Genomic DNA, 27,871 nt, shown 5'->3' with positions numbered 1-27,871 from the left:
AAGGGGACTTAAGAGTCCAGAGCATGCTTCCCAGAACATTCCAAAGCCTTGAAGAGAAAGCTGGGGTCTTTACAAGTGAGGTGGGTTAACAGGAAACCAATATGCTAATTTATGATTCACTTATAAGGTACGGCCCGCCCGGGTCCCACCCTTCCCTGCCCCACCCCCACCGGGGTATTTAACCTCCTCAAATCCAAAGCCCCAGAAGATGAACCTCAGAGACTCTGTGGTTCCCTCCAGGCCAGCCTGGCCCTGCTCTCCGCGTTCAGGACTCTCCCCTGTGCAATGATCTTTCGTAAGAATGAAGGACACCAGGCAAGCCTCCAGCTGCACGGAAACCTCCCTACTCAGAGGGTCTTGGATTTGTCCTACGAGCCGGGCAAGACATGGTGGGTGGGGAAGTGAATAGGCACGTCCACCATTCATTTACTTCCAAACACGTGTGTTGAGTGACTACGTGATGTGAAGACGAGTTAAGAACCTGATCTGCTCTCCAGGAGGTCAAAGTCCAAGGAGGAACACGCGGTATTCCTCTGCTACCAAGGACACCGTGTCAGCTTCTTTAAGCGACAACGCTCTGCGCTACAAGGTCGGGAAAGAGATGGTGTTCTACTTCGCACGGCACGGCGAACTGTTTCCAAGTTTTTGTCTTAGTTTTTAGGTGAAAACACACGTGAATGCAGTGAGTTTTTAAATACTAAACTGAACAAAAGACCATGAGGGGGGAACCAAACCGCATGGTCATTTCTAAACTTCACATTATATACAGAATCTTTGACTTTTGCTTTTTTTTTTTTTTTTTTATAAAACACTGAAAATCAGAAAAGCTGTACTTTTCGTGTTTCCTGCCTTGGCGGAGAGGGCAAAGAATCTCGAATCACCCAGCCCTTGCAGAGTTCGGGGAGCGAACGGGAGGAAGCGGAGAGAGGAAGAAAGCGCACGGACACCGGCTCTCCGGCCACACCTCGCTCAGACCCAGAGGGCGCGCTGTCCCCGGCCAGGAGCCGCGCCGGCGCCCCCCGCCCCGCCCTCAAACCTCGGAGGTGGGCGAGGCGGGGGCGCTGGGGGCGGGGCCTCACGGGGCGGGGCCAGGGGCGTGGCGGCCGGGTAGGAGGCGGGGAGGCAGGAGGCGCGGTCCGCCAGCGCAGCTTGCGCCGGGAGCGCATCGCGTGGCCAGTGCGCGGGTATTTGGGGTGCCGCGCGGTAGCGCACGGTAATGTGCGCCGGCCGCCCCAGGCTTGCTGCAGGTAACCGATTCCTCCACGCCGTCCACTCCGCTCCCGGCAACCCGGATCGCCTGCTATGGCGCCCGGTGGCGGGTGGAAGGATTGGAAGGATGGGAAGGATGCGAGGGAGGGAGCCGGCTCTCCGCCAGGGCCCCGCTGCCTCGGGGGCGGGGTGGGGGGGTTCCGCTGGGGAAGAGGAAGCGGAGCCCTGGCCGGAGGGAGCGGACGCTCGGTGGGGGTGAGTCGGGAGCGCGTGTGCGCTCTGGACGCTTTCCCTGGGCCTTACTTCTGGTTCGATCGGCGGAGCCCGGGGCCAGGACTCCGGTGCCCAGTGTCACCTGGAAGCCACTTTCTTTCTGGCGTCTTTCCCCCTGGTCGGGGTAGCGAGTAGGAGCTGAGAAGTCGGAGTTGGCTGCGGGCGTGGATGGGCAGGAGAGCGAACAGTTCCTCACCGCTGTCTCTTGGGTGCCAACTCCGTCTAATCCTTCCCGTAGCCCTGCAAAGAGGCATTATTACCCTCATTTTACCGATGAAGAAGCCGACACCAGGATGAGAAATGACTCGCCTTGGGGCAAGCGTTTGGAAAGGGACTCCGAAGTCCCCACCCCAGCCCTCGGCTTCTCTCTTTCCTCCTGCTCCCTCTCGGTCCTTACCCCGCGGGTGTAGGAAACTTGCGCTGCTGCGTCTGTTTGGAAAACAGGTGATCATTTCCCTCCGAGGTTACTTTTTTTTTTTTTTTTTCCGTTAGTACTCCGTTTCTGATTCACATTCTTCCAATTTTTGGTTATTAGCTTTTTGAAGTGAAAGCAGCCCTGTCTCACGGCTCTTTTTTTTCCTTGCAGCGCATTCCCTCCATGCCCAGCGAGCCCCCGGCACCCGCACCGGCCACACACTTCTTTGTCACCGTGGATGAGGTCGCCTGCAGATCCGGCTGCACCTTATGGGCTGCCCAGGTGGAGGTAAGGTTTGTAGCCACCGGGCAACCGTGGCTCCCTTTGCTTGATTTCCTTTCTGGGGGGAAGAGACTCTTTATTTAACAACTCGTAAGACAAGCGGCCAACTGGGAAGGATATAGGAGGTTCACAGAAAGCACTGGTTCTTTGAGATGAGAACAGGCTACAGGTTTCTGTGACCTGAATTTGAAGAGTGGTAGGTGAGGCATCCGGTCAGGGACTTGTCCCCTGCTCTGGGCACTCTGTCCCCCTTTCAGAGCTGTTCTGAAAGGCAGATTTGTTTTATAGAGTGGAGGAGGAGGGATTTTAAAGGAGGGTTTTTAAAGATCAGTGTAAATTACCTGCTAGGAGCCCAGGCAGTTCCAGACAGGCTCCCCTCCGAGAGGATACGGTAACAGATTTCTCTTTTTTGGCAAAAAGAGAAACCCTGAGCTTGGTGGGTATCTGCTATTGTCTAATGGATTTTTCGCAGCCATTCAAGATAATGGTTTGGGGAAACTGAGTTCTTAGAAGTGGCTAACTCCTCAATTTTTAAAAACAGTGTAATATACTGTAAATTGGCTTTTACAAAGTTTTATCGTTAGGTGGAAGAGGCTGATACTGGTTTCTACTTTTTGGGGAGGATTTGAAGGTTGCCACCAGCTCATCTGCCCTTCCTTCACTGGCCCTGGAAAGGACCTCTTTAGCCTGGGCCCCAAATCTCTAGTGGATTTCATCCTTCATTAATTATAATTCATCCCTGACTGATTATAAGACCACTTCCAACCACGTTAGGTTTTTTTTGTAACTTAGTTGCTTAACATAAAGAGAAATGTCCTTGAGAATTATCAACCATTTACAAAATCAACTATGTTACAGGGACTGATCAGGTAGTGGGTGGGAGATTTAAGGGAGGCTTGGCTGGGCACAGGTGACCTAGGGAGGACCTCCTAAAACAATCTGTGGGGATGGCCATTCGCTCCCCATAACCCTGCAGGGATTCTGACCCAGGGTGTCTAGATCTTTCTCCCCCCACCCAACTAGCTGAAAAATCTTTTTCTTTTTTTTTTTTTTAAACAAAGTAAAACCTGATTTAAATATTGTCTTTTTTTCTTTTTTAAAACACAGGAACCAATCAGATTTGGTTCTTGCGTCATTCGTTTTCAGATCTGTCTTGGAAACTTATATAGCTGGTGATTGCATTCTTGAGGGGAATGAAAAATTCTGACCTATGATGTAGATATTGTGCACTTGTCATGAAATGAGGTGGTGGGAAACCGAGATTAATGCTGTTGAAATGATTTCTTCCAATTCTCAATTCCTGTTTTCCATGAAGGATGCAGTACTGGGCCAGCCAGAGGGAATTGTGTCACTGCTGCTAATGGTCATTCTTTTTTTTTTTTTTTTTAGTTCTTTTTTTGTAAATTTTTAAATGTTTTCAGGGTTCCAAGATTCATTGTTTATGCACCACACCCAGTGCTCCATGCAATAAGTGCCCTCCTTAATACCCACCACCAGGCTCACCCAACCCTCTCCACCGCCCTCCCTTCCAGAACCCTCAGTTTGTTTCTCAGAGTCCACAGTCTCTCATGGTCATTCTAATGAAAATTTATTCATGGTTCTAGTTCAGGATGCCAAATGCCTAACTCCGTGGCTTAAAAGAGGAGTTCCCAAATGACTGTTTCTCATGGGGACTATCTTTACTCTTAATCACATTGGCTTTGACACCGGATGCAGTGCTTAAGGTTGTCGTGTTTCTTTGTCGCCCTCCGTGGCAGAGGCCACGTATGTTGACATTTGGGCCAGTTAAGCTTTTGTTGTGGAAATTGTCCTGCGTGTTGTGGGATGTGCCGCAGCATCCTGGTCCTACCCTGTAAATGCCAGTCGTCCCCTCCCTGCAGTTAGAACAACCCAGGTGTCTCCAGATGTTGCCACACGCCCCCTGGAGGATGGAGTCACCCGGCTGGGGAAAAGAATGAGCCAATATTTAAAATGCTCTCGATGTTTATGAACTAAACTGTAGATACAATCGAATGTTAAACTTCTAGTGACTAGAGAAGCTATCTGTAACATCTAAACAAACGTCTACATTTTAAAATATTTTTATAATAAAGATGACTAAACTAGTGTTCCCTGTGAACAGCCCCATGTGTCCTACCAGAGTGTATCTCCCAGGAAATTTTGGGTGTCCTGTGTTGCTTGTTAAATTTCCAAAGTTTAAAATAGTAGAAGCTGAAAAGGAATTCTAGAGTGGTTTTCATTTTTCTCCATTTATTTTACCTTTTTTTTAAAAAAAGATTTATTTATTTTTATTTGAGAGAAGGAGGGAGCAGGCTGGGAGACGGGCAGAGGAAGAGGGAACAGATCTCTAGCGGACTTCTCACTGAGGAGCCCGATGCAGGGCTGGTCTCCCGACCCTGAGATCATGACCTGAGCAGAAATGAAGAGTCCGATTCTTAGGTGCCCCCAACTTTCTCCTTTTAGTTTACTTGATGTCTTTTAATTTTTTTTAAGGTGATAAAAATATTAATGAACCATGCTTACTGATTTGGGAAAATTGACACAATTCCTACGAGAACCACAAGCAAAAATTCTAAGCAAAAATTTTAACGAGACTCACTGTAGATCATCATGTTCAGAGTAGAATTTAGTTTTAGAAACCATAAAAAGAGGGCGCTTGGGTGGCTCAGTGGGTTGAGGCCTCTGCCTTTGGCTCAGGTCCCAGGCTTCCGGGATGGAGTCCCACATTGGGCTCCCTGCTAGGCAGGAGCCTGTTGCCTCCTCTCTTTCTGCTTATTTGTGATCTCTGTCAAATAAATAAATTAATTAAATCTTTAAAAATAAACCATAAAAAGCGTTTAGCTAACAGCAATAGCTAAGACAACCATATATTTCTGTAGTCTGAGAAATTCTGATTGGATAGAAGAGAGGCCTACATAATACACAATAGATTCATATCAAAAGAAGAAAATACACTGAATATATAACCAACCCTCTATTTTTAGACCTTAAGTTCTGTAGGTTGAAAACACAGCCCTGGTTAAAAAAGATGCATCCTTAGATAGGGAATGGCAATCCATTGGTTCCTGTCTAGAAATCAAACTTACTTGTTAAGATTCAGGATTGGCAACATAATTTGGGGGGCCCATGTTTAGAAATTCTTAAGAACACCAGGAATGCTGGGTGCCTGGCTGGCCCAGTTGGAGGAGCCTGTGACTCTTGATCGCAGGGTCGTGAGTTCGAGTTCCACACTGTGTATAGAGATTGCTTAAATAAAACTCAAAAAAAAAGAATACCAAGAAGACAGCAGACAGCTTGAGTATTAGTTGAATCACAGGGCCCTGTGTGGCAGTACAGTTTGCATACCCGTGAAGTTGACCCTGGTTCCTTGTTCATATCAGAAGAGGATTGCGGTCACTAAGGCAAATCCCCGGAGAGGTTACTGCTGCTCCAAAGCAACTGAGAATTTCCAACTCACAGACTGTACTAATATTTCCAATCAGGAGTCTGCGTGTATTTGGTCATCGGTACGCTAAATTTACTAAGAAGGGGCACCTGGATAGCTCAGCTGAAAGAGCATGTGACTTCTTGACCCCAGGATCACGAAGGAAGCCCCATGTTGGGTGTGGAGAATACCAAAAACATTAAAAAAAACTTTAAAAATTAATTTAAAAATGTACACCCGTGTCTAAAAAAAAATTCCTCCCATAAATAATTTTTCTTTTGCTAAAGAGTTAGCCAAACTGTATGGGGGGTGAGTGGGTCCCTGAGCAACCTGTTTCTTCAGGCACTCATTGAACAACTTACTGAGCACCCGTACGTGACAGGCATTGTCAGCTCTGACCCCACGGCTGGGAAGGATGGAGGGTTCCCCCCTTTCTGAGCCTTCCAGCCTCATGGCTAGAGGATGGATTGGAGATAGACCAGCACATAATCTCACAGGCTGTCCCAGTTGTTGGTGGGACTCCAAAAAAGCCCACAATGTCCAGAGAGCATCTAACCTGACGACCTCAACTGGGGAAGAGATTACTCGGGGTAGGTCTCCCTAGGAAGTGATACCTAAAAGAAATCCTGAAAAATGAATAGGAAGTAGTCAGGTGAATTAGGGGCCTGCGTTCCATGTTAGAAGGGTTAAGACCAAGGCAGAAATATGCCTGTGGGGTGAGGCCTCTTGGGTCATTTTCAGGACTGAGTTTCGTTGAAAAGGTAATGGGAACCTTTTTTTGAATATTTTATTTATTTGACAGAGATCACAAGTAGGCAGAGAGGCAGGCAGAGAGAGGGGAAGGGAAGCAGGCCCCCTGCTGAGCAGAGAGCCTGATGCGGGGCTCGATCCCAGGACCCTGAGATCATGACCTGAGCCGAAGGCAGAGGCTTTAACCCACTGAGCCACCCAGGCGCCCCAGGTAATGGGAACCTTTTGAAGGATGTTAAATAGGAGATGAGATGAGTGATTAAGTTTGGATTTTTGAAAAGATCATCTCCACTGCTGTGTGGAGAATGGTTTGCAGGGTTAGGCCGGGCTGGTATCTTTGGTGCCTTTGTGCAGACTGGAAACGATGGACTACTTGTCCCAGCTAGACTGGACCAAAGGCCTCAGGCCCTCAGCCTGTCACTTTGCACACATACCCTGAAGAGGGGCAGGCTGGGGTGCAGCGGCAGAGTGCAAAGGTATTTGCTCTCACCGGGGCCTTTATGGTACTTAATAGAAGCCGGACACAGAGGGCTTGTGGGGAGGAGGGAAAGGGAGAAAGATTGAGTTTTGTAGCTAAAGTCAGTATGAAAGTGGTGATTATTTGGATGTGGTTTTTGGACAGTGTGATATGGAGCATGTTTTGAAAGTTTCTGGCATAAATAACTTGAGTGGGATGGGGTGGTGAAACCATTCCCAATGTTAGAGAACCCCGGGGTGAGGGAGGGAAGGTGATTCCTTGGGATAGATCTTACTTGTGAGACACTTACTTGTGAGTGGAGACCAAGGAATTGGCATCTGGAACTCTTGAAAGAGATGAGGTGGAAGGAAGCCCCTGCTGGGAGCTGTTGCGTGTGGGTGATCATTGCTTACGCAAAAGATCATCAGAGGACGGGTGTAGGATAAGATAAGGGGCTGGCCTGGAGAAAAAGATCACTGTTTGGAAGAGGAGGAGCCACTGGGTACAGTGACTGAGAAACGAAATAGACATGCGGAATATGGAGGAAATGTGGGGTCTGTGGTTTCCTTGCATTTCTCTCTCTCTTTCTCTCCTTTTCCATTTGAAACTGGGGACACCTGAACAAATTCTAATGCTGCCGGGGGAGGGGAGAAGCTAAGCCTGTGGGAGTGAGAAATCCATGACTGAGCCTGTTTTCAAAGAAGGGGAGAGAGGCTGGATTCCATTACACAGGTGTGTGTGGGGGGGGTTGGCCTTTGATGGAAAGAGGGCGGGAGAGGATGGATTGTTTGCCTCAAAGTTGAGCTCTCTGAAGGAGGAGGCACGAGGGTCTGCTGAGTTTGGTGGGTTCGAGAAGTCAGCTACTTTGTAACCAGTGTTCATCAAGCATGTTCTAGTGCCAAACACTGGTAGATTATGAATGATGATTACCCTTAGGCTCAGCCCTGATAGACTGGTAAATAGAGGTTTGGTCTTTGTCTTTGGGTTCTGATGCCCTTGGAATTTCCTGAGGGATTAGGATGATAAGAATGTCTTTTGTTACTCATCTAAAGAGCTCTTTTCCACACCTGCTTATGCTAATAAGGTGGCTGAGGTGTAGGGGGGGGCCCTAGGTAGCCTCAGGATGGGGTGGGCACCAGAAAGAACCAGTAATTAGAGGGTTGGAGCTTTTAGCCCCACCCACTGGCCTCCGGGGAAGGGGGAGGGGCCTAGAGACTGGGTTGCAAAAACTTGGATCAACACTATTTGGAGAGCTTCTGGGTGGTTGAACCCACCAAGTGGGGAAAGTGTGGGTACACCAGGAGCAATCCAAGGTCATGGTGACATTTTCACAGTGAGAGGGGTGATCGCTTCTCAGAAGAATTTATGCCACAGAGGCCCATTTTGAAAAGAGCTGTTTGGGAATGTTTTCACTGTAATGTAAACATGTTGCCAAGAAATATGGTAAATCTGTGGCTGGTCAAAAACCTAGAAGAACTTGGAAAAAGAATTGTCTGACAGAATCTTTGAAGTGAAGAGTATCAGTGGGTTTTTAGTCCATTTGTTAGATTCATAAAAATGTGGCACCCCCTGACTAGTTTGCAGGGACGAGGGCTTGAGAACTACCAGCGGAATCTCACCAAAAAAGACTTTGTCAAAGTATCAAGATTTAGGCAGCAAAGCCCAGAGTGTTCTACTGTTTCTCCAGTGGGTATGTGTCACCCAGACAGCCATTGAAACAAAATGTTAGGCTGCAGGAAACTGGGAACCAGTACTTGACAGGACTCTATAACAAGGTAATTAACCAAGAGTTTTCAAAAATAAAGCGTATTTAGGGGCGCCTGCATGCATGGCTCAGGCATTGGGCTCCCTGCTCAGTGGGGAAACAGCTTCTCTCTCTCCCCCTGCACCTCCCCCCTGCTTGTTTTCTCTGTCTCTCAAATGAATAAATCTTTCTTTAAAAAATAAAGCATATTTAATGTATTGCTTTCATTACAAATATTAATATCTATTTGTATTTGCACTATAAGTGATTATACTTATAAGCGTTATTTCCTCTTTTCCCCATCTTTTTAATAATGTGCATTATACAGTGGTACATAAAATTTTTTAAAGAAATATACATATCTAGATGGGACTTACTCCAAAGCTTTTTCTCTTGGTGTTTGCCCTAAAAAATGTATAAACTTATCATTAAAAACTGAGGCAAGGTTCTCTCCTCCCCCTACAGCAAATGGAGAACTGGATTTCCTTATAAACTGTAAAACTACATCTTCCCCATGATGTGCTCCTGCAGTTGATTTGTGGAAAATACCATTGCTACTGGAGCTTCTGTTGTGAAATTGAACAAATACAGAATGTATGCGTGTTTCTCTTGAAATGCGTACCTTAAACTTCGTTAAATAATCCACTTTGAATGCTTTAAAAAGAAAGGAGGAAAAAATAAACTTCCTGCCCCAGGACAGGTAAATGTTATTTCCACACAGGTCTTGTGGTTCGAATTCTTTCCTTCCCTAGCCTCCACTCTGCTGTGGACGGAGATCTGCCCCAGGCCCTTTTGGATCTTTTGGGGAAGCAGACTGGGGAGGGCCACATTCTCCTCTGCAGGTATGGGTGGGAATTAAAAAGCAAGTCTGGGGCCACCTATGCCCTTTCGAGGGGGTCTGGCTGCCTCTCCCACAAAAGGTACACTTGGGGTGGCAGCATGATCATGGGTTGGAATCAAATAATCACGAATTTTCTGTAATCAGCAGCTGGACCCAGGAATGCGCCTAAGGCACCCTCCTAGACGGTGCGACTTGCCAGGGGCTTTTGCCCTTCTGAGTTTGTGCCTGACTGGCCTCTAGGATGCCTCTGTTCCAGACACAAAGTCGGAGCCCCCCATCTCATCTTTGTTTACTCTTTCCGCATGTTATGCTAATCAGTCATTCAATCTACTTAGGAAGATTCCTTTCCAACACGGCTGCTAATTAACAAAACACCTGGCTAACCAGGAGAATTCCTGAAGCATGAGGTGTAGTCGCTGCCCCTGGAGTGTGGCCATCCCAGGAGGGAGTCCCCGTTAACCTCCCCTGCCCCCAGGGGGGACCCTCAAAGTGGTTTCTGGCCAGTCTCCCCAGATGCTCTCCTGTTCCTTCCAGTGCTACAATGGATGCATTGTTCCCCAAAGAGTTTTTACCTATATTGATCAAGCCTAGAATTTCCCTCAGAAGGCTCAGCAAATAAGCATGTGTAGATTCCTTGAGATCAGGAAGGTGCATTATTTATGACTACTCCCCGCCCCACCCCACCATAACCCAGAACCTAGGATTCTGTTTTGTATAATAGCTACTATGTGTGGAATTAAATTGAGTGCATTCAGGTGTTTGTCAGGAAACTTCAAATACAGTTTCTGATTGTGGAGGTCTGAAAAAAGTTCCCTCTAGGCATGAACTAAAGATTTGGACAATGTCCAGACAGGAGAAAATATTTAATAATAATAGTGAATAAATGGCTAATGTTTTTGGAGGGCCCATGTGTCACATACACTGTAAGCATATGACATGTTGGCTCCCTTACTCTATAAAAACTCTAAGGTACACATGGCCCTAATCCTATCAAATTGCCTAAAATTATTATTATTATTTACTATTATTTTTACCAGCAAAGAAGCTGAAGGTTGAAGTTAAGAGCATACAGAAGTCTGAGTTGCTGGGTGATGATGTCCAGTTTTTGATCTGAGCAGTTTGGTTCCAGAACTAAAGTCATTGCTGCTAAGCTCTCCTTCTCACATGTAAATATACTCAAGAGAAAATACTGAGCAACTCGTAGTCAAAGAAATACAAAATGAAACCTCAGTGAGGTACCATTAAACAGTTGTGATAATGACAAAGATAATTATACAGTGGATGAATATATGACACATAATTAAGATAATTATGTAGTAAACATGGAGAAAATGGTGCTCAGATATTACTACTGGCCGTATGAGTATAGTCCATTTGGAAGGCAATCAAAAGCAACAGAAATTTGTAAGTTTTGATTCAAGAATACTACTCCTGGAAATCCTTTACAAAGCCAAGAGAAAACGAATTATGCGTATCTTTAAAAGGGTTCATAGTTCTTCTTTTTTTCATTTGGAAATACCTTTAATATTCAACCACGAGACACATACTAACTGTGGCAAAAAAAACAATAAAGACTCTTCGCTGTCGATTAATAGAAAAAAAAAACAGAACAGAAATTTGAGTCCCAGCTGCTGTTACATCTATGCACAAGCGTAAGTCAGGAGTGTCCCTGGACGGGCGTTAGAAGGGAACTTGAAAATGATGTGTAAGTGGACTGAAACTGTAAGGGGCTTTTTGTTGGTTTGGAAATTATCTCGAACTGTAATGCTTTGCCAGCGTACTTAACTGGAGCTTGTGTTGGAGGATTGGGGCCATTTCTCTTTGCAATTTTAAAAGAAATACCTTAAAGTAAATTAAAAACTCAAACATTTCAAAAGTGCTTGAATAAATACCCCACCCCCAAACAAAAAGAGGATCACGGAATAGTTTTAGGTAGGTCTGTGCTTCTCAAATTTTTCTAATGCACATTGATAGTATGTATGGAGCCTTGTTTTTTTAATGGGTTTATTTTATATGTGCTTGAGTGTAGCTTCTCTGTGGATGCTGTTTCTTCTTAAAAAAAAAAAAAAATTTTTTTTTTTTTTCTTTTTTTTTTTTTCCGTTTCATTACCTAGAGAATTCATTCATTCCTGGCTTTGGAAGTACTTTCAAATTCAACATACATACCTAAATGTAATCTTACGTACAGTGAAAACGTTGCATCAAGTTTGCCACTCAAGTTTGTGCATCCACTTCAAGGGAACGGTTGGGTCTTACATGGTAAATGGATCCCTCTATCTTAGGACTGAAGCCCTCAGGAGGAGAGTTTCTCATAGTCACACCCACAGGAATATTTGGAAGGTTCTGGGGCTGCGTGGAAGGTTTAGGAAGCAGGGCAAGGTACGATTTGAAGCTGTTAATAACCAGACCCAGTGTTTTGCGCCGGAAAGTGAGACTGCCCCTCTGGGGACTCAGCCTTGGGCTGAACCCCCTGCCACCTCTTCCCTGCTGGTAAACAGGAACAAATGACCCAATTCAAAGCAACCTAAAGCCTCAGTTTTCTTAACTGTGAAGTGAGAGGGAAACTATCTACTTCCCGGTTTGTGAGAATTGAGGCCATGTATGTAAAGTGCCTGGTGCAAATTTTTACTAACTCTTCATTTGAACAATCTCCTTAATCCCGTAGTAACGCCCATTGTGAAAGCACCATCAATTTTTTTTTTTAAAGATTTTATTTATTTATTTGACAGAGAGAGATCACAAGTAGACAGAGGCAGGCAGAAAGAGAGGGAAGCAGGCTCCCTGCTGAGCAGAGAGCCCCATGCAGGACTCGATCCCAGGACCCTGAGATCATGACCTGAGCCGAAGGCAGCGGCTTAACCCACTGAGCCACCCAGGCGCCCCGCACCATCAATTTTAACATCTGCTTTTAAGGAAATAAAATAAAATAAAAAAGGAAACCACCATAGTAGTGAACATGTCACATTTCAAGTGCCTATCAATTTCCAAAGCTGTCACGCAAGAAAGCTGGTCTTCAGGCTTGCGTACTTATAGCCTGATTAGTATTTTGTCTTGTCCCGGATCCTCCCTTTTGTCTTCCACCCCGGACGGTCACCGTCTCAGCCTCCCCTGTCCCCGTGCACCACCTGCCTGCTGAGGAGCAGCAGGTGGCCGTAGGAGTTGGGAGTTGGGGACCCCTAACCAAACCCCACAGCCCTTGTGCACAGGTGAGGAGCCCCGAGTGCAGAAGGGAAAGGTCAGTCCTGAAGACAGGATGAGTGCCATCCAGCATGCGACCGGAGGTTTGGGGTTTCTCGGAAGACACTCTCTGTCTGACCTGATGCAGGGGACTCCGAGTTCATGGAGTTCTCCCAGCGCACCGTAACTGAGAGGATTTTAATACTGTACTCTAGTTTCCTTAGCCGGAAAACACTTTGAGCTTGAAGGCACATTTAACAAAAGCATCCGCAGTCTGCTGGACTCTTTGTTTTTCTCGTTCTTTTCATTTTTTTTCAAGTTGAATAAGGCTTTGGTAGACCCAGGGAACAGTGTTGTGGAGAGGGAGTGGGCAAGGAGCCTGAGACTAGATCCGATTACCGGGAGCTCACCGAGGACGTGCTTGGAACAGTGCAGAGACAGGATTATGTGGAATTCAGTGCTGAAATAGGAGATGATGGTGAGGACACCTGTTTATCCAGCAACTGCCACATCCCAGTCTCTGCCAGGTGGTAGAGAGGTTTTCAAATCACCCCCATCCCAACCGGAAGGGTATTATATTAACCAGTCACTTTTCAGATGAGGAAACCAAAACTTGGAGAGATGAGGTGGCTTGCTGAAATCCTACATTAGAACATGACACAGGACTTATTGTCTCTTCTGTTTGACTTCATGCAGCTGTCTTTCTCTGGGCCCCCCAACCCCCAGCCAGTGAGGTTTGGCCTCACAGAAGGTGATTCCAGAAAGGAACCACATTGCAGGAAGTTAAGCTGGATTTTAATCTGTTAAAAGAGCACTTCTCATGCTTGCTCATGGGTAGCTTTATAATTTCTCTGCATAATTAAAAGAGAAGATCTACTCTGACGATCATGATTTGCCCGCCAAAGATCCAGACACATGCTATGACCCGGAATTTTAAGACTTCCTTTAAAAACAAAAAGGAATCTGGTATTTTGGATTAGAATTGCTGGGACATAGGAAGCATTTAAAGCCTGGAATATTTAAAACTGGGGTTGTTCAGAAGACCCAGGACCTATGGGCGGTGTGACAAGCAGGTGGGACACAAACCAGGGCTGTTGTTAAGTTGTCTCTGCTGAAGAATTGATCTGGACAGGTGGCCGAGCCAAGCGCATGACCTCTGTGCCCTAGTGTTCTCACCTTCAAAATTAAGAGCAGACAAAAGAAACTTGAAAGTACCTTTCAAATCTAAAATTTTGTTTCCGTAAGACTTGGTGCTGTCTTTAGTATTCTAAACCACCCACTATTTTTTTGTTTGTTTTTTGTTTTTAAAGGAGAGGGCAAGGTTTATTGCTCTTCAAGTTTGGAATTTTGAAGTGAACAATAAGATCTTTTATACTCACTTTTGGCCTGCGGTGGTAATGAGATTGACAGTTTCTTTAAAAAGGAAAAAAGAAGAAAAAGAAAAACGGGAGCTAACTGGTTGGCTCAGTCAGTTACGGGTCTGCCTTGGACTCGGGTCATGATCTGAGAGTCTGCTTCTCCCTCTGCCTCTTCTGCTCCTCCTGCTTATGCTCTCACTCTCTCAAATAAAATCTTTAAAAAAAGAAAACAGAACTCTGTGTGTGTGTGCGTGTGTGTGTGCGCATGCGCGCACAGAAGTAGGTATATTTCGTTCAAGTCTACAAAGTCCACCTCTACAAGTGAGCTATTGCATTAGAGGACAGTTTTTTCCCATTTCAAAGTTTAGCCATTGCTCAGGCATTAAGGAAACAGGAGATGAAAGCTGTGAAGGCAGTAAGAAACACCAGTCTTTTGAGATGGAGGCAGATAGATGATCTTTGTTCTTCATGTCCAAATTTTCATGACACTAAACTCAAAAAAGACCCCTTTTTGTGTGTTCAAACAACCTGGTTCACTCCTCCCAATGCCTTTATAACATACGTCCTTTAAGGTCAGTCTTCTCTTAATTTAAAAAGCCTTTTCTACATAACATTCTACCAGTACCTACCTACTCTGAAGGTCTAGTCTAGTTGTAAACAGGCTGCATCTTTTTAAAAAATCATAATAAAGGGGTTTAGGGGCGCCTGGATGGGTCAGTGGGGTAAAGCCTCTGCCTTTGGCTCAGGTCATGATCCTAGTGTCCTGGGATCGAGCCCCGCATCGGGCTCTCTACTCAGCGGGGAGCCTGCTTCCTCCTCTCTCTCTGCCTGCCTCTCTGCCTACTTGTGATCTCTGTCAAATAAATAAATAAAATCTTTTTTTTTTAAATCATAATAAAGGGGTTTAAAAAAAAAACTCATGAGGTTAAAACTGTCAGGGAAAATTCAGTGGCATTAAGTACATCGGAGTCTCCACTATCTTTCTAGAACTTTTCGTCATCCCAAACTCAATGAACCATAACTTTTCCCTGTGCACACGTAGAACCCTCAGCTCCTACTCTGGTATACTTTCCATCTCTTATGAATTTGATGACTGTAGGTGCTGCATATAAATGGAATCATCCCGACTTACTTCACTTAGCTTGTCTCTGGGGTTCACCTATGTTGTAGTATGCAGCAGAATGCTTTCCTTTTCAGGGCTGAGTAATATTCCTCAGTGCATCCCCCATGTTTAGTTTATCATTTGCTTTTCCTGGCTACTGATATAATGCCTTAATTCTGGTACTTCTGTATAATTATGGACATTCTTTTTGCTTTCAAGGTAGTGTATAAAACTTGTAAATCCGTATGTGTTTTGTTTTTTTTTTTTTTTTAAGATTTTACTTATTTATTTTAGAGAGAGAGTGAGAGAGTGCGAGCAGAGGGAGGTAACTCCAGGGGTCTCCATGCTGAGCGTAAAGCCTGATGCAGGGCTTGATCACAGGACCCTGAACTCATGATCTGAGCCAGAACCAAGAGTCATGTGCTTAACTGACTGAGCCTCCCAGGTACCCCTATATATATATTTCTACCACTGAAATATACATTTGAAGAGGATTCAAGATATCAGGAAAGCATGTGTACTGATGGGTGGGATCAATGGGACATTTTTTGCTATGGAAAATACAAATGTTGATCTGAAGGGCACATAATTCCAGAATCCTGTTAGAAGGGACCAGCTTGGGGCACCGGGGTGGCTCAGTGGGTTAAAGCCTCTGCCTTCTGCTCAGGTCAAGATCCCAGGGTCCGGAGATGGAGCCCAGCATCGTGCTCTTTGCTCAGCAGGGAGCCTGCTTCCTCCTTGTACTCTCTGCTTCCCTCTCTGCCTACTTGTGTTCTCTGTCAAATAAATAAAATCTTTAAAAAGGGGGGGGGGGAACCAGCTTGATTCCTATATTTCCTCGTTTCCATGTTTGCTTTAGTACTGAGCTTGGAGGCAGGGTCTTCGAACCCTGCTTCAGCCAGCCACAGGCCCCACTCCGATAGCTAACGGACACAGATGTCTTGAGGGGGGAAGAGAAGTGGTCCACAGCAAGTCCACTGCAGTGTTCTGTGGCAGTTGTGTCTGGCACTGCTGGTGTGTCTGCACCTCTCTGACTCCCATTAACACAATGTACATAGCTTCTTGGGAAAAGGACTAAGCCGGTCAAATTATTGACCTTCTGCCCTCCTGAGCTATCATAAGAAGATTCTAGAGAACCCCAGATGAAGAGCATTGGTCTTTGGCCCCAAACATTCAGAGCGTGTTCACGTGTGTCTAAGGGAGTAGGCAAAGAAAAGGTGGTGTTCCGAGAACAAACCACAGGTCAAGTCTAGTCTCTGTGGTCTCTGTACTGTCTACCTTAGATTTACAAAGGAAGTTTCCAGAACAGTTTCTGTCTTGGTTCTTCCAGATTTCCAGCCGTTCTGGGGATGGTTTGAACATTTTCATGATTACCGAGCAAGGCTTACTGGATGGATGAGGTGCCCTCCAGGGCAGGACAAAGATTTTCTACAGCATCCTTTCCCTCTTCTTACATTCTGTCTAAATCCTACCCATTTTTTTGTGATCCTACCCATCAGCTGTAATCGAGGAAGCCTTCCTGGAGCCTTTCTTTTCCTCTTGGTGGACTTTCAGCTTTTGGTTCTGTGGCAGAGACATGGGTGTAGGTGCCTCTTGCCTGCCAAGCCCGTAGGCAGGAATGGTGTCCACTACTTCAGCCCCTGGTTGTGCCTCCAGGGGAGAAAGCAGTGGGGACAGACAACAGTGCTATTGCCAGGAATGAATGAAGTGCATGAGTTAGATTCATCCCACTGTAGTATAGTGAGTAAATGGGGGAGGGGGGACTATAGAGTTTTTCTTGCCATTAATTCAGGCAGAGAGAACCCTTCCTTTTCTTTCTTTCTTCCTTTCCTTCCCTTCCATTCATACTTCTTTCCTTCTTTCTCTCTTTCTCTTTTATAGGCGACCCCACAAATAAAACCTGGTTTTATTTAATCTCATCTAATTTAAAATTAGGAGCAGGTCATTGGGAAACTTCCACTAATTCTACTACGTATTTTGAGTTTTTGCATAATTATTAAATACGCTTTCATATGGGGTTAAACAGCTAATGGAATTGTAAAAAGTAGGTAGAAATGGAATTCCAGTATCCATTCTGCTTAGTGAGCTTTAAAATGCTGATTTTTTTATTCATTATGTTTAAGAACCAATCATTTTGTCTTTCCAGCTCTTAATTTTATCCCTACCTTTAACATTTTAGAAAAGCGGTAGCCTTTCTTTTAGTCAGGGTTAAATGCACATTGTTTTGGAAAACGCGTACTTCCCCAAGAGTGCCAAGAACTAAAAAGAGTATGATTTGCCCCTGCTTGAAAGTCGGCAAGTCTGGCATTTTTCCTATGGGTTTCCTGAGCCCACGTACCCACAGGGCAGGTGTAGAGAACTAGAAACAACTCCTTAGTAGAGAGGAGAGATGTTAATTAAATTTTTTAGCAGAGGAACATGGACTTCCTTTGGAAGAGACTTGCACTTATTCAGCAAACATGACTGAGGTATTCTCTGCGGCGTGTTCTGTACCTGGCCCTGGAAGATGGGGTTCTGGAGGAGGGAGACGTGCTTTCAGGCCTCTCCTCCCTTAGTCACACCATCTGGCTTTAGTTATAATATCTTATTTCATGTGGAAAGCCCCCTCTCCAAAGGGCACAGGAAACGGGGTCCAGTGCCAGTCCTAGAAGGTTTTTCCTGTCGCCCATGTTTCCGTGGCTAGAGCCCAAGAAAATTCTGGAATGAACTCTGGGAGACAGCGACCTAAACTGTGGAGCTTGGTGTTTTTAATCACTGTCCTAAGTTTTGAGGACCCCAAGAGCTTCTCCTAGCCAGTCTGGAGGAACAGACGCTGTTGGGGTCTCAGGAGCTTGCGTTAAGGTGACACCTCAGAAAATCTTGGCACCTTGCTGCAGTGAGTCACGGACACAGCCAGGTGACCAACCAGGTTCCCCCAGATGGGGTGAGGCCATGGAGACACAGTGGTGGAAAGAACTCCACCCAGAGTGGCAGGAAGTAGCCTTGAGATCTTACCCACTTCCTGTTCATTCCCTTGGCTGCTTCAGGATGCTCTTCGTGTCCCAGGCCTCTGCGAGCCTTGAACATCTTTAGCATCAGTCACGGTAGTGGGTATTCTGCTTCTGTCCCAGCAGCCTCTGCGTCACAGAATAATAGTCCTCGGGAGTCCTTGAACTTGAGTCACAGACTCAAGGGGGACTAGAAGCCAGCTTCCTGCTGCAGAAGGCCCATAGGTTGCGGACCCTGACTTAGCCATCCAGCTGTTGGTTTAAGCATACCTGCGTGGTGTGCGCACGTGTATATTTTTTTATTTTAAGAAAAAAATTTTCCACTATTAAAACTGAAACAATAGGCAATAGGTAGAGGGAATTATTCTTGCAGAGAGTAGTTTTGTTTGGACTTAAGCCAGAATGACAGGTGGAAATGGAGGAGAAAAGGGTTTACCTTTTTGAAATCTACTCTTTCGTTTTCTACAGTTCACTCACCTGTCCGCTCTAACCTTACCCAAGGTTAATGGAGCTACCCAGTGCAGGGCCCTTTTTATCTTGCCCCTTGTCTGGGAGTCTGGAGAGTAATTAGAGGCTGAACAGGAAAATCCCGATTGTTCCTAGAGATGTGTCCGTATGTCCATATGTCTATGCAAATTCATGTAAATATGGTAAATCCTACTTTGAAGTCTAAATATGTTCTGTCCTATTACTTTATAATAAAAATATGTATTATTCCTTTCTTCCACCCTCTTCCTGCTTTCCCTTATTATTATTATTACTACTACTATTAAAAAAGAATTTAGGGTAGTATAGCCTGAGCCACAGGTCGCTCATTTCTTTAATTTTTTTTTTCATTTTCTTCTCTATGTAGTGAAATTCACTATAACTAGGAAGTATGTTATTGGAATGAAAGTCATCTTTTGACATTGTTTTATTTAAAATACTGAGGCTTGTGCTAGTTCATCTAGTTCTTAGTTATTATATCACAAGGTCCTCTGTGTCCCTGACATATTCCAAACAAATCTAGATTCGATAATCACTGGGTTTTAGACTCCTTCCTTGGACGTCCTCATGTCCTTTGTGAAAACAGCTCCCCACTCCTCCTTCTGTCCTGTCCTTACCGTGGTGAGCTGTTGAAGACGAGAGAGAGGTGGTGGGTTAAATTAGGCAGAGGCCTTTTGTTTGGAGCAGAACATCCGTTATGTGATGCTGAGCAAAGCACACAACCCGTTTCTTCCAACAACCATCTTTCCCATTGCTCTGTCCTCCTAATAAGGTTTCAGTGAGTCTCAATTGAGAAAACTGTGTTTGCATTAAGACCAATGCTCTTCAGAGCTAAGCCACAGAGCACAGTGATGGCTTTTTGAATTATTGCATGTCTCTGATGTCTTTGGAGGCAGTAATTATCACCCAACCCTCTCCTGTTTGCTTTGTTTTCAATGTAGTTATAAATTCACAGCCCAAACCCTGGTGGCTGTTTAAATCAGTTTTCAGTATGCTTATTCCCATTAGTCATTCCATCAGTTTCATCTTAAAGACACGTTTCCTGGAATCTTTTGTTTGTTTGTTTATTTTAGAATGAGAATGCACGCATGCCCTGGAATTCATGCATGCAACATGGGGGAGGGGCAGAGGGGGAGGGAAAAAATCTCTTGCAAACTCCTTACTTAGCTTGACCCGGGACTTGACCTCACGACCCTGAGACCATGACCTGAACTGAAATCAGGAGTCGGTCACTTTACCCACTGAGCCGACAGAGCCATCCTGTCCTGGGGCCTTGTGATCTGCCCTAGCCTGCTACAGTGAAATCTGTTGGCCTGTGGTACAGTCTAGGATGTTCCTTTACGGTCATCTTGGGATATACCTTTTCTGATTCCTGTATTTTCTCCTTTCTTAGTTTATACTTTAGTTTTTGGTTTGGGGGGATTTTCTTTGTCAAAAAACAAAACAAAACAAAAACAAAAATAGACAGAGAGCACTAGTAGGCAGAGAGGCAAGCAGAGAGAGAGAGGAGGAAGTAGGCTCCCCACCAAAGCAGAGAGCCCGATGCGGGACTCGATCCCAGGACCTGGGATCACGACCTGAGCCGAAGGCAGCAGATTAACCCACCGAGCCACCCAGGCGCCCTGGTTTTTGTTTTTTAATGTAAAATCTACCCCCAAAGTGGGGCTTGACTTTTAAAAACCCTGAGATTAAGAATCATGTGCTCTATGGACGGAGCCAATCAGGCATCCCCATACTTTATTTAGTTTTGATGGAGTTCATCCTCTAGTGGCTTCCTGACGTAAAGTGCATAAAGGTAAATATTTTGAGACCTTACCTGTCTTAAGATGTAAAATGTTTTTTTTATTTTACCCTTAATTGACTTAGTAGTTCATGTGATTTAATGAATTCTCCTCGGAAGTGCACTTTCCAGCATTGTTGATGCTGTTGCCATGATTTTCATTTTCTGAATCCTATCTATGAGGTTTATTTTCCCCCTCTGGAGATCTGTGTGATATTTTCTTTACCGTATTCCAGTATTTCATGATTCAGGAATGTGTCTTGGTGTGGATCCGTTTTTATCCATTGTGTCGGTATTCCAAGGAATGTCAATCTGTTGCTTCTTTGTGAGAAATAATATTCAACCATTTAATTAACTGATTGCTTCCTTCTTTTTCTTTTTCTTTTCTTTCTTTCTTTTTTTTTTTTTTTTCCTGTTTTGTCTTTCTGGAGGTCTTGTTATTCATTCAGAGACTGGATCTCCTGGTCTGGTTCTCTAAATTACCTTTTTCCACCACTTCAACTTCCCCATCATTTGGCTTGCCTATTTGCCTAACTAACTCCTGGAGAGTTTTCCTCAGCTTTCTTTTCCAACACTGCAATTGAGTTTTGCAGTTTTTCTTATCATGTCATTAATTTTTAAGAATTCTGTTTTATTTGCTATGTGTTCTGTTCGTGTAGTTTCTGATTTGTTGGTGTCCCTGCTATGAAGCAAATCTCCCCAAATGTAGTAACATGAATGTTTCCATTTTATTTTTTGCTCACACATTCTGTGGGTCAGAAATTCAGAGAAGAGTTGAGTGACCACGGGCTGGAGTGTCATCTGGTAGCTTCTTCGCTTACCTGTCTGGGCTGGGCTGGGTTCACCTGGAACTGGTGGCTTGGGTACCTTACACTCTCTGGCTTAGTACTATATGGAAGCTGGTTCCAAAAGGAAGCCTCTGGAGAACAGATTTTCTAAGAAAACTTGTTGGAAGCTGCTTAGTATTCCATGACCCAGCCTTGGTGGCCACATCGCCTCACTTCTGCCAATCTCTACCAGTCAGTATAGTCATAAGGTTGTCCAAATTCAAGGGGAAAGAAATGTTGACTATTTCTTGATTGGAGAAGGGCAAGGTCACATTGCAAAAGAGCATAAGGGATGGGAATATTGTTTTGCCTGTTTTCGGGCCATATAATCTTACTGATTGATGGAATGCAATATATTTTCTACTCTCTCTGGCGATATCATTATTAGTTTTCTTATTCCTGTACACAGTCTGTTTCCTTTGAACATTTGGGGAAATTTCTAACTTAAGCAATGTATTTAAGTCTTGGCCTTGTTGGATTCCTTAGTAAATAAACTCCTGCATTGGCTTGGCAGTCAAACTTCTGGGAACTGATAGCTGGAAATAGGGAAGGAGATCTCAATAGCTATTGTCTTTGGGTTCACTCTGTTCCACTGTTTCCTAGTTGGAAACCCTGCTTTCCATAGTGCCTGGTCCCCAGCCTGCAGAGAATATAAACCTGGGCCGGGGCCAGGTTTCAGGGTAGAGAGAGACCCAACTGCTTTTAAATAGCTGCAGGTCAATACTGTTTTGTTTTTGTTTTAAACATTCTCATCCCCCTCTGGAATCTGTGCTGCTACCGTTTCCCTGAACCTTTTGAAGATCCTGTCACAAAAATAGAGCCAGTTCTAATTTCTTTCCCTACTGTCAGTCTGAGATTCTTAGATCTGCTGAATCGGTTACCTTGTGACTGTCTGCTTTTCAGATTCGATTTGCTGCCTCGTCACTCACTGACCCTCAGGACATTTTGTCTGCCCCCCACTCCATTGAGTACTCCGTTGCACCCTAGTCCTGACCAGCTGGAACTGCTCATTTTACGTTGGAACACTTCTAGAGACTAGGAGGAGGAAAGGCAGCAAGCAATCTGAAAACTTGAACTCCGCAATAAACTAGCTAGACTACTGGATATCGGTAGACCACTCCACCCAACATCAACAAAAGACATACTCTTCTCAACACATAGAACATTGTCCAGGATAGGCCGTATCTTAGACCATTAAACAAAACCTTGGAAGTATGATTGCCATGTAGAGAGGTCAGCCTCCCTTCAGCTTTGTAAGAAATGGCCAAACCACCAAAGTGATTGTACCATTTTGCCTACTTGGAGCTCATGGATATGGAGATTAATTTTTTTAAATAAAATTTGGAGAAGTTTGCAGCATTATTCAGATGTTTTAGCCCCCCTCCCTTTCCTTCCGCAAATCCCATTATACATTTGTTGATAATGTTTAATCTCACATGTTTCTGGAGCTCTGTTTTTCCTAATTAATTCTCTTTTCTTTTTTTCCTCAGACGGGATGCTGTCACTTGACCTGTCCTCAGTTCTACTGATTCTTTCTTCTATGTGTTTAAACCTAGTGTTGAGCCCTTGTAGACGATTTTTCAGTTCAGTTTACTGTACTTTTCACTTCCAGATTTCTTTTGGGTTTTTTCTTTATCGTTTTCTGTCTCTTTATTGAAATTCTCATTTGGTTGTCTATCATTCTCATATTTTCAGTTCTCTAGTTCTTTGAAAATATTTATGACAGCTGACTTAAAAACAAAGACAGCTGTCTTTGTTAAGTCTGATACCTGGGCTTCCTCAGAGACCATTTATACTGACTGCTTTTTCCCTTTATATGATCTATACTTTTGTTACTTGACATACTCTGTAATATTTTGTTGTTAAAGGGACATTTTAGGGGTGCATGGGTGGCTCAGGCAGTTAGGCATCTGGCTCTTGACTTCAGCTCAGGACCATGAGATGCGCCTTGTCCTGGGCTCCATGCTGAGCGTGGAGCCTGCTTGAAATTCTCTGCCTCTCTCCTGCCCCTCACACCTCCATCCTCTCTAGCACACACTCTCTCTCAAAGAAAGAAAGGAAAGAAGGAAGAAAAAGGGAGATTTTATAATGTGCCAATTCTGGAAGTCAGACCTCTGCCCCTGCCCTGCCTTGGGTTTGGTGGTGTTGCTCTTTGTTGAGTGACTTTTCTAGATTGGTTTTCAAAAGTTTGTTTTCTTTGTGGTATGAGGCCACTTAAGTCCCTAATCAGTTTGCTTGGAGATCAGATGACCTAATGACTGGACGGATTTCTTCAAATGTCTGAACCAATAAGGAGCAGGAGCTGCCTACTGACATCATTTTGTTTATGATCTGTTGTTTTAATGGTTTCTGTGCTTCAGTATTTTTGCAGAATCGCCCCACATTTCTTGCTAATACAGGTTGGGAGTCGGGTGGTAGACAAGGTAGTTGGAAGAAGATGAGATAAGCAGCTAACTCAATCGAAGACAGACTGGGCCAGTGAGCACTGGGAATCTTCCCATTGGAGATAAAATATATTGGATTTTCCAATGGTATTGGACCATTTCACTGTTCCTGGGCACCCACTTTGGGACATGTTGCTAGAGTTTTCTTTGGAAAGGCTTGACCCAAATTGCAAATATTTTCAAACCTTTAGCAGTACACAACCAGCATAGAAAAACAAGTAAGATTGGACAGGAAATTTTAAAAGCAAGAAATGAACCAGCCATAATTTTTGAGGGGGAAAAAAGTGAATACATAAGATTAGTTTACCAGCATGTTTTCTGAGTGTGTGTGTACTTACATGGGCATTACATCCCTTCACACATTTCCCTTCTCATTTCACAGATTTTTTTTAAAAGCTTCATGGGACATAGCACCGTTGCTGAATGCCTCGTATATATAAAAAAACCTGACTGCAGGAAAGGCACTCTCCAAACACAGTATGTTACCTGGAATCTGGAAACTGAATGAGCCAGAATTTATTTTTATTTGTGTTATTAATATTCACAATTTATTTCCTAACAAAATATTTAAAAGTTCTAGTGCTGATCCTAGTATTAAAAACCAGTTTCAAATTTCTGTGAATCTGGTATGGAGATGATCAGTGGTATTTGGCTTTTTTTGTTAGAACAGTAGCACTTAGGGGTGGCTGACTGACTCAGTAGAGCATAGGATTCTTGATCTCAGGGTTTTAAGTCTGAGCCCCAGGTTGGTTATAGAGATTACATAAAAATCTTTTAAAAAGGAACAGTAACATTTATTATAGAACCAATTTCCAAGTTATAAAATTGATTTTTTTAAAGATTTTATTTATTTATTTGACAGAGATCACAAGTAGGCAGAGAGGTAGGCAGAGAGAAGAGGGAGAAGCAGGCTCCCCGCTGAGCAGAGAGCTGGATTTGGGGCTCGATCCCAGAACCCCAGGATCATGACCTGAGCCGAAGACAGAGGCTTTTTAACCCACCGAGCCACCCAGGCGCCCCTATAAAATTGATTTTTAAGACAAAATATATTTTGTAATATTTATAAACATAGTAAAAATGGGTGGGGTTGTTATATTTTATATTTTTTATATTCATTTGAATATAGACTGTAGGTATGTCATACATTATAATTTGTATACAACTGTTTCTCACAAGCATTAATTGTTATAACCTGTTCAAAGCAATTCAGAAAGAAAATGCAAGGCTTTGTCTCTGTTTTGGACTGTGTATGTCTTCTCTTCCTGTGGTGACTGGAATGGACCTGAACTAAGAGAGATTCCAAATAGACCCGCATCTGGCCTGGTTTCAGCGGGGCCTTCCTGGTTTAGTTTGAAAAGTCACTTGACTTGCTTTCAGTTCAGAGATTCTTGGAAGTCACAGCTGTTCTTGAACTTCTCTATAAGAGGACCTCTAGCCCTAACTTAGTGGAGGGCAGGATGAAGCTGATCTTTAAGTATTGGGGGCTGCTGAGGCCAGCTGATGGACATTAATGGAAGTATCAGGAGGAACCCAGATATAGTAATGATTTTGAGGCGGGGGTGCTCATTAGAACTGGCAGAGGAGGAAAAACTCATCTTACCAACTGTGGAGAGTAGAGTAATGGTAACCTAGGTCTTCAACTGTGATTTTGTACCTTAATTTTCCTGAAAGGTAAATTCTCAAGTAGTATCATGTAGGATATCTTAGCACATTGTTGTATTTCTTCCTTCCTTCGTTTCTTTCTTTTTTTTTTTTTTTTAGATTTATTTTTATGCCATCTCCATATTCAACACAAGGCTCGAACTCAAAACCCCCAAATCAAGAGTCGTATGCTCCACTGACGAAGCAAGCCAGGAGGCCCCTGCCCCCATATTCTTTTTTAATAATCTGGTATTACTATTACAGGCTGTGGGTTTCCTCTAACACTACCCTCTTCTGCTGATTGACCAACGCCTGACCTCATAGCAAAGAGGATGCTTTTTCAACCCGAGATGTCGTAACAAGACTGTATTTATATATGTTCCTTCTCCTTCTCTTTTAGTGCTGTTCTCCATCTCAAGATGCCTTTGCAGTTTTGATAAATGCAAACTGACAGCTCTCAAGGCCTCAACAGGAGAGGAATCATGACTGCCTGAAGCCTGGAAGACTGCCCTTAATTAAGGACAATCTCCGATTGTTGTTTGAAATGCTGAGAAAGTTGCTGCGGAGGAGACTTTTCTCTTATCCCACTAAATACCTCTTCCTGCTTCTCGTTTTTTCCCTGGTCACCTTCTCCGTTTTAAGAATTCACCAGAAGCCTGAATTTCTAAGTGTTGGACATTTGGAGCTGGTTGGAGAGAATCCTAGTAGTAATATTAATTGTACCAAAGTTTTACAGGGGGATGTAGAAGAAATCCAAAAGGTACAGCTTGAAATTCTAACTGTGAAGTTTAGGCAGCGCCCTCGGAGGACAGCCAGTGAGTATATAAACATGACCAGAGATTGTCACGCTTTCATCAAGGCGCGCAAATATATCACGCAGCCCTTTAGTAAAGAAGAGGCAGAATTTCCCATTGCATATTCTATAGTGGTCCATCACAAAATTGAAATGCTTGACAGGCTCCTGAGGGCCATCTACGCGCCCCAGAATTTCTACTGCATTCACGTGGACAGAAAATCAGAGGATTCCTTCTTGGCCGCGGTGCTGGGCATCGCGTCCTGCTTCAGTAATGTCTTCGTGGCCAGTCAGCTGGAGAGTGTGGTGTACGCCTCGTGGAGCCGGGTTCAGGCCGACCTCAACTGCATGCAGGACCTCTACAGGATGAGGGCAGACTGGAAGTACTTGATAAATCTCTGCGGTATGGATTTTCCTATTAAAACCAACTTGGAAATTGTCCGGAAGCTCAAGTCACTAATGGGTGAAAACAACCTAGAAACCGAGAGGATGCCATCCAACAAAAAAGAAAGGTGGAAAAAGCATTATACGGTTGTTAACGGAAAGCTGACGAACACGGGGACCGACAAAATGCAGCCCCCTCTTGACACCCCCCTGTTCTCGGGCAGTGCCTATTTTGTGGTCAGTAGGAAGTACGTGGAGTACGTGCTAGAGAATGAAAAAATCCAAAAGTTTATGGAGTGGGCAAAAGACACCTACAGCCCTGATGAGTATCTCTGGGCCACCATTCAGAGGATCCCAGATGTCCCGGGCTCCCTGTCTTTAAGCCAGAAGTACGACATGTCTGACATGCACGCGATTGCGAGGTTTGTCAAGTGGCAGTACTTCGAGGGTGATGTTTCCAAGGGTGCTCCCTACCCACCCTGCAGTGGCGTCCACGTGCGTTCTGTGTGCGTGTTCGGGGCAGGTGACTTGAACTGGATGCTCCGCAAGCACCACTTGTTTGCCAACAAGTTCGACACGGACGTTGACCTCTTTGCCATCCAGTGTTTGGATGAGCACCTGAGGCATAAAGCCTTGGAGACGTTAAAACACTGACGGTTCATCTGGGGCAACTTTAGAAATAAGAAGATGCATGTGTGAGATGCACCCTGATTCTTCTGCCCAGCAGTAAACAGAAGCTGTAGGGGGCGCTCTTCGGGTTGGGGACTCTGATTGTGAATGTCCCTGAAGCTGAGGGATTTCTGCCCAGCACCATGGGTTGGAAAGGTTAGGGCATCAAACGTTGACCTAGAGTTAGCATATGGAGCCAGAGTAGGTTGGGGGGCATTGTAGGGGGGCAGGAGCCCAAGTAGCCAGGGATGAGGCTGAATGCAAAAACCAGCCTGTTCCAAGAACTCAGGGACTTAACAAAATGACCAAGATTTCGTCTGTGCCAAAATTACTTTGAGAGCTTTAATTATGACAGTTTTCTTGATTTGAATAAATGTATAGCAACAACCTGTTGTAAAGATGTAATTTATCGTGCAGGTTTTATTTGGTGAAATAAAAAATTGACTTTAAATGGTCCTTGTAAATAATTTACTTTCTGCTGGAGTGTTGTGCTGTGTAGCATGTCGGTATGTGTCCTCTCAGGGAACTTGAAAAAATGGGCTCGATTGAACGTGAGTATTTCTGTTTTCTCTTCAAACAACGTATATACTTTTTTAAAAACAAAAGAAAAAGTGGCGGGCGCCTGGGTGGCTCAGTGGGTTGAGCCACTGTGTTCGGCTCAGGTCATGATCTCAGGGTCCTGGGATCGAGTCCCGCATCGGGCTCTCTGCTCAGCAGGGAGCCCGCTTCCCTCTCTCTCTCTCTCTCTTTGCCTGCCTCTCTGTCTACTTGTGATCTCTCTCTGTCAAATAAATAAATAAAATCTTAAAAAAAAAAAAAAAGAAAAGA

General features: G+C 44.4%; 1 protein-coding gene across 3 annotated transcripts; it reads left to right on the top strand.

Annotated features, from left to right (window-relative positions):
* The first annotated feature begins 403 nt into the window (after positions 1-403).
* On the top strand, positions 404-27,494 carry GCNT1 (glucosaminyl (N-acetyl) transferase 1). Of its 3 annotated transcripts, none has more exons than XM_032307012.1 (4): positions 404-682; positions 823-1,043; positions 2,069-2,185; positions 25,598-27,494. In XM_032307012.1, exon 4 carries the CDS (start codon positions 25,742-25,744, stop codon positions 27,026-27,028), a length of 1,287 nt encoding a protein of 428 aa, XP_032162903.1. In that variant the 5' UTR covers positions 404-682; positions 823-1,043; positions 2,069-2,185; positions 25,598-25,741; the 3' UTR covers positions 27,029-27,494. The 3 variants fall into 3 exon arrangements, with proteins under 3 accessions (XP_032162903.1, XP_032162902.1, XP_032162901.1); XM_032307011.1 differs by lacking the exons at positions 404-682; positions 823-1,043 and adding exons at positions 1,103-1,247; positions 1,721-1,926; XM_032307010.1 differs by lacking the exons at positions 404-682; positions 823-1,043 and adding an exon at positions 1,103-1,247.
* The last annotated feature ends 377 nt before the right edge of the window (positions 27,495-27,871 follow it).

The sequence above is a fragment of the Mustela erminea genome, chromosome 12, assembly GCF_009829155.1.
Source record: "Mustela erminea isolate mMusErm1 chromosome 12, mMusErm1.Pri, whole genome shotgun sequence".
NCBI lineage: Eukaryota > Metazoa > Chordata > Mammalia > Carnivora > Mustelidae > Mustela > Mustela erminea.
The sequence above is the reverse complement of the archived record's forward strand: the minus strand, read 5'-3'. Positions and strand labels throughout refer to the sequence as shown.

Coding starts and splice junctions, on each gene's coding strand:
- GCNT1 (XM_032307012.1), top strand. CDS start 25,742: ATGCTGAGAAAGTTGCTGCGGAGGAGACTTTTCTCTTATCCCACTAAA.